This window comes from Falco naumanni, chromosome Z (assembly GCF_017639655.2).
Source record: "Falco naumanni isolate bFalNau1 chromosome Z, bFalNau1.pat, whole genome shotgun sequence".
Classification (NCBI taxonomy): Eukaryota; Metazoa; Chordata; class Aves; order Falconiformes; family Falconidae; genus Falco; species Falco naumanni.
Window position 1 is genome coordinate 74,962,868 of NC_054080.1, and position 9,725 is coordinate 74,972,592.

At 58.4% G+C, this 9,725-nt stretch overlaps 1 protein-coding gene across 2 annotated transcripts; it reads left to right on the plus strand.

Annotated features, from left to right (window-relative positions):
* The first annotated feature begins 833 nt into the window (after positions 1–833).
* Positions 834–9,545, plus strand: LOC121081311. Of its 2 annotated transcripts, none has more exons than XM_040580235.1 (11): positions 834–1,022; positions 2,492–2,734; positions 4,746–5,036; positions 5,427–5,524; positions 6,630–6,822; positions 7,050–7,161; positions 7,291–7,537; positions 7,829–7,868; positions 8,143–8,248; positions 8,327–8,373; positions 8,966–9,545. In XM_040580235.1, exons 1-10 carry the CDS (start codon positions 911–913, stop codon positions 8,367–8,369), a joined length of 1,485 nt encoding a protein of 494 aa, XP_040436169.1. In that variant the 5' UTR covers positions 834–910; the 3' UTR covers positions 8,370–8,373; positions 8,966–9,545. The 2 variants fall into 2 exon arrangements, with proteins under 2 accessions (XP_040436169.1, XP_040436168.1); XM_040580234.1 differs by having other exon boundaries at positions 7,050–7,156.
* The last annotated feature ends 180 nt before the right edge of the window (positions 9,546–9,725 follow it).

Sequence of the window (9,725 nt, forward strand, 5' to 3'; positions counted from 1 at the left end):
TGTTGGGAACCAGTGAGTGGTGGTGCTTCCCCCTTAAGTCATGGGCAGGAGTGTGTCCCATGCATGTGGTGTGGGCAAAGCTGAGGGACAAGCATGGTCTTTGCTGCTCTGCAGCCCCCGTGTCTGATCACCCAGCCCTCTGGGGTCTGAGACTTCCCAGGGAGCCTATGGGAGGTTCTGGAGGAAGAGAAAAGCAGGAGCTGCTGAGGGGCAAGGGGGGTGGTTTAGTCATGCTAAGGGTTTCCTTGGGCACTCTGCTGGCACAGGAGGTCATGGTGATCTGCGCACTTGGGGGCAGAGGAGACTGCTGCCAGATTGAGGAGGGGGGGAGGCAGCTGGTGATGGAGGAGCAGGGAAGGGTGAGAGAGGATGTGTGCTGAGTTTTTTTTTCAGAAGGACCAAGGACCGCTTCAGGCATTGAGGTACTACTAGCAGTTCACATCCCCATTCCTATCCCAGCTTCTTGCCAGCTCTTCATGTGCTTTCTCAGAATCTTCCATCTCCTGTGATCATTGAGGGGAAGTGCAGTGACTCATCACAACTCTAAAATCCATGCAGTGGCATGGGGAAGCACACAGGTATTACCTCAGAAAGAGGAGCAGTGCTTCTTGAATGCATTTTGGTAACTAGGAGGGTTTGGGGAGGAAACCCTTGGATCTTGGTGTCAGGGTTTCTTCTACTGAGTACCAGAGGCTGGATAACCCTGGGGAAAAAAGGACAAAAGGCAGGAGCACTGATGCTGATGGGAGGTTCCCTCCCCAAAGAGGAAGCCTCTTGTAGCGCACAAGGTTTCACCACAAGTTTATTTCCTTCCTGTGGTTGCAAGCCTTGCAGTCAGTTACAGATGCCTGGGCTCAGAGGCAGCAAGTGGGGCTGAGATTTCAGTCCTGCCTAGAAACTTCATGCTAGCATGGCCCTGCAGTTGCTGTCTCTGAGGTTTCTCCTGGTCCTTCTATCTCTGCTGCCAGCACAGGGCTTGGAAGAACCTGATCCCAAGGTCCAAGGAGTGCCCGTGGAAACAGGTAAGAAAGGGTTCCTCCTCTTCCCTGGAGAGATTTTGCTGCTCCTCCTCCTGCAAGTTTGAGATGCATCTTTACTGCCTGCAGCCCTGGGCTGTGCCAGCTTGGGTGCCTGCTGTTTCTGGGAGACCTTAGTGGGCAGGAGCTATGGTGTGGTGTGGGTGCACTGGGGGTGCTGTGGGAAAGAGGATTGGGCTGGAAGGTTGCGGGTGGCTGATGCCCTGCACCGAGCCAGTTTGCCAGTCATTCCCTGGAGGTTGCAGGCATGAATCAGGTATGAATTCATGCATTGTGAATCAGGGGAATGGTCTTCAGGGAGCAGGATGACAGCCGTCTGTGCACGTCCTGTCCCCAGGTGTGCCCAAGGAACACTGTGCCTGCTGAGAGCAGAGCAAAAGGGAAATTGCTGGCTGGATGGGCCTGGGCGTGGGCAGCAGCTGGGTGCCTGTGCGTGGGGTAGGTCGCAGCTGTGTGACAGTGAGACACAGCTTCTGGGTACTCAGCTGGACATCTCTTGCCTTCTGCAGTCGGGGGTTTTTGAGAGCAAAGCCTGATGCTAAGTGGCTTGTTCACCAGCATGTCTGTACTTCTTCACGGCTGTTCAGAAGATGGTCTGAATCTTGTGAGATCCTTTCTCTGCCCCTTTGGGAGAAATAAGATTGTGTTTTAAGCACTTTGATGCCTCTCAGAGTACCTTGTAGAGGCTGGAATTGGGAAGTGCTCCTTCCCAGGTACCAGCATCCTTGCCCGTAGGAACCACTGCCATAAAGCCTCCCCGCACATCACTCAGCAAACTACTGGGACAGGCTGTGGCTGCTCAGCCCAGAGGATGGTGAATGTGGTGAGGAAGGGGTGTGGAGGAGGAGCAGGGCTTGTGCCAGGGAAAAAGGGCAGGAGCTGTGGTAAAACAGAGGGTGTGAATGGAGAAGGCATTGCTCATCTGCATGTCCCACTGCATGGTGGGGCAGGAGGACAGTAGCTGAGGGACTGACTGAGCCAGCACAGGGACCCCAGAAGTGTAACAGGGACATCTCTGAACCCTGTGGTAGTGATGAACCATGGCTGGAGAGACATCCGCCCCAGCAGGACTGATGGTGCCATGGCCCATCAAGGGCAACCTGAGCTGGGGTGGGTGACATGTCTGAATGAGTGGTCAGAGGGTGTCTTCTAGTGCAGGGGTGATTGTCCTGGGAAGCTCCCTCGTGTGGGCTATGGAGGAGGTAATATAGTGTCACTGGACACAAGGATGGATGGGGCAGATTCATGGGTGAGTGATCATTGACGCTTCAGGTACACAATGAGAGCCCCATTACAACAAGCCTTGCCTGTGGGTCACATCCTGGCAGATGGATGGCATCTTCCCTCTCCCTTCAGGGGCTGGAGGGATTGCTGGGGAATTCTCTTCCACCAGTCACCCATGCATCACCTCATCATCTCCCAGCCCAGCTAACACCCACCTTCACCTCTACCAGAAATGTGCCAAAGGCCCCGCTGGGACTCAAGACTCCGACTGGTACCAGACCAAGAGAATTACAGGAAGAACGAAGAAGTGATGCTGAGTTGCCCTGATGGTTTCCAGCCAGCCTTCACCCATGTCAAATGTGCGAGGGAAGTGCAGTCCATCAGTCACGGGAAACCTGTATACAGAGAGGTTTGGAATGGAAGGGACAGCAGAGGCAGATGGATCCGCATTCGATCCAGCGTGGAGTGCATTGGTAAGGGAGGCATGAGGAGCTCTCCTGACCACCCCACTCTGCCCTTCTTGAGCTGCCCTCCAGCTGTACCTGCACGGGAGGTTCCAGGCTGTCTGCCTGCCTGGGGAAATGGTATATGCTGCTAAAAGCGGTGTTGAGGCAGCCCCTGAGCCCACCCCGAGTCCAGCCTGTGGCTCACCAGTGGGTGGGATGTTCTTGCTGCAGGTGTGAGAGATAAGGGTTTTCTTGAGGGCTTCTGGCAAGATGGTACGCACAAGGGAGAGAGGCATGAGAGGGCTATGTGTGGTCTGTGTGGTATCACAGTTGGGTGAGGGGGATCAGAGGGCTCTGCTGCCTGTTTCCTCTCAGACTGCACAGCTGTGAGTACCACAGCTTGCTCCCTGTGGGTTGGTACCCTTCAGGCTCTGAGTCGTGGTGGGTACAGGCTTGGCACCACCTTCTCACAGCGTGGGGCACCGAGGTCCCCTCCAAGGGAGAACAGGGCAACAATGGGCTGAGTAGGAAAACAGCTGAGGGGTCCCATAATTTTTGAAAACAATAGCCTTCTGCTGCTCTCCAGCTCAGCAAGTGCCCTGAGACCTGGGCCACAGCAAGAGGGCTTGGAACTGGTTCACTGCAGGAGACTGTGAACGTGGATGGTGTGGAGAGGTCTGGGGGAGGGGGAGGGGATGCTTCTTCTGTGACTCCCCCTGGGGCCAGGTCCATGCCATAGCCCAAGATTTTAGGGTGTCCCGTCTGGTTCCCGTGGGTGTTTTGCTGACTTCATGTGGCAGGTTCATAGAATGACAGAATCATTTAGGTTGGAAATTACTTTTGAGATCATCAGGTCCAATCATTAACCCAGGACTGCCAGGTCCATCACTTAAACTATGTCCCTAAGCAGTGCACCTCCTCCCAGGCAGCCTGTCAGTGACAACGTTTTCCCCGATACCCAACCTAAACCTCCCTGGCACAGCCTGAGGCCGTCTCCTCTTGCCCTGTCACTTGTCACCTGGGAGAAGAGACCGACCCCCCTGCCTACACCCTCCTGTCAGGCAGCTGCAGGGAGCCACAAGGTGCCCCCGAGCCTCCTCCTCTCCAGGCTGACCCCCCCAGTTCCCCCAGCCGCTCCCCACCAGCCTTGTGCCCCAGCCCCGGCACCAGCCCCCTGCCCGTCTCTGGACACGCTGCAGCCCCTCTGCGTCCCCCTGGCAGTGAGGGGCCCAACCTGAACACAGGAGTCGAGGGGCGGCCTCGCCAGTGCCCAGGGCAGGGGGACAGCACTGCCCTGGCCCTGCTGGCCACGCTGTTCCCGGCACCAGCCAGGATGCTGGTGGCCTCCTTGGCCACCTGGGCACACGGGGGGCTCATGCCCAGCCGGCTGCCCACCAGCCCCCCCCAGGCCCTTTTCTGACGGGTACCTTTCCAGCGTTCCTAGGGCCTGAAATAGCCCTGCCTTCTTAGGTGCCACAAGGCACCAGGGTCAAATGTTGCTCCATCAGTCACTGTGTGAGCTTTGTGCATAGTATGAGCCCCTCATGGGTGCTCCAGTCCCTTGAGCTCCTGTACTCCTGGCCTTTCATGGGGGAAGCAGCTTGGGGCCCTTTTTCCCCTCATTCTCTTCCCGGGTATGCGGTGCATGAGGGCTATTCTGTACAGTGTCCTAGAGCACTATCTCTCACTACACTTGTCAGGGAAAATGAACCTTTCTCCTGGGGTCTATGCAGAGCAGGAAAGGGCTAGGTCTTTCCAAGAGCTGCATCTATTGGACTGTAGAGATGCTGGGACCCACAGACCCCTCCGTTTTGATCCAGTGGGGAAAACTACCTTGAGCAACAGTAGTCCACACATTTACCCACATTCCTTTCTGTCCAGACTTCTGCTCCCCTTCCAGAGAGCTGGAGTGACCAGTTTAACTCTCTCTTTCTCTCCCACCCCACTGGTGAGGAGCAGGGCTGTCTGACCGCAGCACCCTTGCAAGGCTGGGAGGGGAAGGGAAGGGAGTGACCCTCTCACAATGTTTCCTTCACAGAGGTCTTCCAGGTTGTCCCTGGGACCTTGGAGATTTCAAGCACCAGCATCAAACTGAACTGGACCTGCAGGCTCCCTGACACCTGCCAGCACATGCGGGCGACCTGCCGTCTTGCAGGACCTTCCTCCCCTCCCTGTGAAGCTGAGGAAGTGGAGGGAGAGGAGATGCTACATGGCCAGGAGGGAACATTCATCTGCCCCCCTCTGCAGCCCTTCACTGACTACAGTGTCACCATCTCACTGCCGCCCAGCACAATTCTTTTCGAGTGGTTGGTCAGGACAGAGGAAACCGGTATGTGCACAAGGGTATAGAAGAGAAGGGACGATCATGGGCTGTGCCACACTGTAACAGATAACAGAGGTAGATAATGTCCCCTTTGCCCAGCAGTTCAGCATGATCATCCACTCCCTGCAGTGATGGTCCTGGAATCAGGGCTGCTTGAATCCTGTGGACTGTGGGGAAGCCCCCCGAGCACAGCATACCCCCTCCTCACTCTCCCCCTCCTCACCACACTATTGCTTTTCTTGCTGTGGTGGTACATGCAGCCTTTGTGGGGGACAAAGCCTGTGTGAGGTGTCCCTTTGCAGCCTGTCCCCTGAGCCAGGAGCTGCCTGCACCCTGCTCTGGGCTCAGCCCTTCCTCACCAGCCCCATGTGTGACCCCATCCTCCTGTGCTTCCAGTGCCGGACAAACCGGAGAAGCTGTGGTTGGATCCCAACACGGGGTCTCTCAGGTGGAAGGCGCTGCCCTCCTGCAAAGGGGAGATCATCGGATACCAGGTACCAGGGGCTTCCTCTCCCCGTCCACTCAGCCTGGGGTTTGGCAGACTTTGCAGCTACGTGCACAGCACTTGGTGATGCGTCTGCTGAGGTGGCCTCCCAGGGTTTCCTGTGCTTCTTGCGTGTTTGTTTCTGGTTCCTGCCACAGAGAAGCCTGTGGTTTGAGTCATCCTCTGAAATCCCCTCTTCTCAGAGAGCTGCACTGTTCCTTTGAGTTTTCCTCAGTGCATGGCTAGGAATGCCTCCTCTGTCTGGGTTTGGAGCTCTTCCCACAGTGCATCCCTGTATCTAGCACTGAGGGGTGTGTGGGTGGGTGTAAGACCCTGGTCAGTGTGCCCTCTGCCCTCTCTGAGGACATACCTCTCTGTTGGTAACAGGGACTTAGACATGCTGGTTCTTCCTGCCCTCCTAGCTCTTTCCTGGAGAAACTGGCAAACAGGGGCCCTGATGGCATTGCTTGTGGGACTGTTCCAGCTGGTTCCCAGCTCCCAGACACTTCTATTTGTGAAAAGGCTCCTTTTTTCGGGTTTCAGTCAGCTCCTTTTTTGCATATTGCCAAGACACTATTTCCATAAAGAGCCAACAGCAGCAAAGATGGCCCAAGATCTCATGAGAAATTCAGATGATGCATTGGCAAATGGGGAGCCTTTCTTGTATCCCTTGTAGCAACTCTGTCTTCCCCTTTTCATGTAGACAAAGCCTTCTGAATCCAACCTTGCATGGGAGATGAAAGACAAGTTGAGGGCTCCTCTTGTGGGGGATATCACAACAGTGCCTGAGGTGTTGCAATACCATAGCAGCAACCTGGCCTTGGGCTCATGACACGTATATACACCTCTTCCAAAGAGCAGCCTCCCTCTTGCCCTCAGCTCTTCACGGAGGCTTGGTCCTTTGCTCACGGAGGCAGCCACTGTGCCATCTTGAGTGTTGGCTCCAGGTTCCTCCTCTCCTCCTCCTTGTCTGCTTTGCGGAGCCTTCCACGGCTGGGGCAGGCGCAGGGAAGAGGAGGCTGGCGCAGGGCTTTGCTCCGTCTCGGTGTGCTGTGGGCAGGTTCCCAGCGGGCAGGTCGGGGCTGCTGCCCTCCAGCTCTGTCCCCTGTCCCCAGCTGAACATCACGGCCAGGAGCGCGCGGGACGGCGGCTTGCTGCAGATAGAGCGGCTGCGGCTGAGCCGCTCGGTCACCGAGCACCCGCTGCCTGGGCACGGCCTCGGCCACAGCTACACGGCGACGGTACAGGGGGTCACGGCCATCGGAGCCGGGGCTGCGTCGCTGTGGGAGTTTCAGCCCGACGGCTTGGGTAAGGCCCGCTGTGTTCCAGAGCCTCGGGGTGGCCCTGGCGTGTGCCGCGGCTGAGGCGGCTCTCTGTCCCCAGCCCGGGGGGCTCCTGGCCGCTGCGGACGAGCGGGGGCACAGGGGAGCTGTGCTCCACGGCCAGCGCTGCCCGGGGCTGCCCTGCTCCTCGCACGGCCAGCCCCGCCGCGCTGTGCTGCCGGCTGCTGCTCATCCGCCGGGGCTTGCCTCCAGACACGCCGCACCCTGCCGGCATCAGCTGCCGCAGCGTCCGTGACGTCTCCCCATCCCAAGGGACGGCCGTGCTTCCCCTCCAGCCCATCGCCCGTCCCCCCGCGGAGGTGAGGTGAGTGCAGCCTCCGACGGCTCTGCTCTCCGCGGCCCCCGCTTGGGCTTCCCCCCGCAGCCGCCTCTGCCCCGCTCTCCCCGTCAGACAGGGCATCGCCCCCGGCCCTCTCAGCGCGCTGCCTTGCAGGGAGCACCAGCTGATCGTGGCCGCCACGCACAATGGCACGCTGGTGGAAGGCGCCTGCTCGGGGGAGCCGCAGCCCCTCAACGCCAGCCGGCAGCCCGACACCTACGTGGCCGCCGTGCTCAACCTCACCGCCCCCACGGACTTCGTGCTGGGTGCCGGGACCCACGGGCAGGGTTACCGCAACGCTGCCCTCCGCCCGGGATGGGACTACACGGCCCTTCTCCGCCTCATCCAGCGCTCACAGGAGGTACTCGTCACGGGGAGGGGGGGGGTGGGGCTGCCGCTCGCCAGGGATGCTGCCAGCCGGGGACGGGACCCTCGGCGCGGTCTGGGCTGGGTGCCGCTGGCAAGCAGCGGTGCTGCCCAGGCTCCGGTCCCGGCCCCTGTGCTGAGAGCCCAGGCACCTTGACAGGACAGTGCCCCCGGGGTCCTCGGCCACTGCTGGGGCATTTGGTGGTCATGCGTGGGAGGCCTTTGTCCCCAGGGAGGGTGGTGGGGAAGCAGTGGCCTGAGCTCTCCCTTCCGTCTCCTCCCACAGGCAGAGAAGTTCACCTGCATCTGCTACAGCTTCTCTCTTGGTAAGTAAGTGGGCTCCTCGCTCCCTGTGCCCGAGAGTCTCTCCTGCACGTCCCCTTTTCCCAGCCTGGCCACTTCCCACGGAGTGGTGCTGGCCGAGCCCAGGGTCTCCTGTGGGGTGGAATGTAGGTTTTTCCCCTACATGAGATCATCCTCTATCCCAGAAGAAACCTAAGCCCAGACACACATCCACTCTCGCACATACCCTTTGCCATGGTTGGGGCCATTGCCAGAATCTGGCCCAGGCTGTGGCACCCACTCCTGCCTCTGTGTTAGTTGCAGGGCAGCCTCCGGGCCCTTGGCGTGGGATTGTGATTGGGGTGGTTGTGCTGTTGGCAGTCCTCCTTGTATCTGCCGGGATCCTGTGGTTTGTGCTTTCCAGGTGAGTAGGAAGGGGACAGATTCAGCAGGGCCATAGGCAACACCAGTATCTTACTCAGGACGCCTTTTACCTTTGCAGGAAAAGGAAGTTTTTGCCCAGCAAAGCCAAGGAAGACAATTAAAAAGGTAGGAAAATGCAACTCCCTGGACCAGCATCACAGAAAAGGCTGCAGGGCTGGGTGACAGCTGGGAGGAGAGCAGAGATCTCCCAGGAGATCCTGATCCTCAGGAGAAACACCTGCACATCCTCTTCACTGACATGTCTCCCGATTTGCCCCAGCCCTGTGGTGCCATGGATGGTCGGGATGGCTCTGCCCCCTAAGCCCCACGCAGCAGCAGAACATGGCTTCAGGTAGCACTCCCAGCCTGAAGCAGCAGCAGGGGCAAGCAAAGGCGGGCATCCCAAAGGGTGGCTTGTGGCTTAGCCCTTTGAGGGACCCGTGGCTGTCATCACCTCCAAGGGAGCTATCTGCTAGGTGGGGTCTCAGGAGGGTCAGGCTGAGGGACTGCTGCTCTCACCTGGGCACTGGCGAGCACCTCTGGAGACCTGTGGTTGGTCACAGCTGTGACGGAGGGGTCGGGCTGTGGCAGGTGCTGCCCTGTGCTCCAACCTGTCTCAGACACTTCTGTGCGCAGGCAGCTGTGGTGGCGGTGTGACCTCCCCATGCAGCCAAGGGCACACAGCAGTCTCTGCCCTGGGTGTCTCTGGTCTCCGCAGGTAAAGGTGGCCACGCTGGATATCAGTCAATCCAGCCCCTGCCCAGGACCACGGGAAACATTCCGAGCAGTGAGGGAGTGACGAAGAGGAGAAGGATGACCCCAGCTCAGTACCAATGGCTGCCAGGTCCCCTGGCTCTCCTGTGACTGTGACCAGCACTGGGGATCCCACCCAGTTCAGCAGAGCAAGAGGAAAAGAGGAAGCCAAGGAGTGCTGTGAGCTTTTTCTTTCCTCACCCCCTTCACCTCCCATCTTTCACTTGCTACTGTTCTAAGGCCTTTGAATGTTACTTTCTGTAGTTCCTCTTTTTTGGGTCTTGCTTTCATTTTTGCTTTCCTGGAAGCAGGAGCACTATGCCAGATTTCCCAGTCCCTGACTCACACAGGCTCAGGCTCAGTGATGCTCCATGCTCCTGAGATGTCCTAGGTTCCCAGCCCCTCTCCTCTCTCTCTGCTGACATTCAGCCAAGGCCAGGGCTCTGGTGGAGGCTGGCCTGACCGCACTGCCTTTGTGACTCTGACTGCTCTGTCTGGACAACCAATAAAGGCTAGTGGTTTGAAGGGGGCTAGCTGGCCCACTACAGCTCTTGCCTGGTCCCCTCATTGCCCTTGTGGGGTCACATCTCTCTGCAGGGAGCTAACTGCGCCTTGCTGAGGGGAGGCCATGAGCATGTCTGCTGTGACCTCGTGTCCCCAAATGGTGCCTGACAGTCCTTCTGACCCCTGGGGCTGTGCTGGGGAGCTCTCACATGAATTTGAAT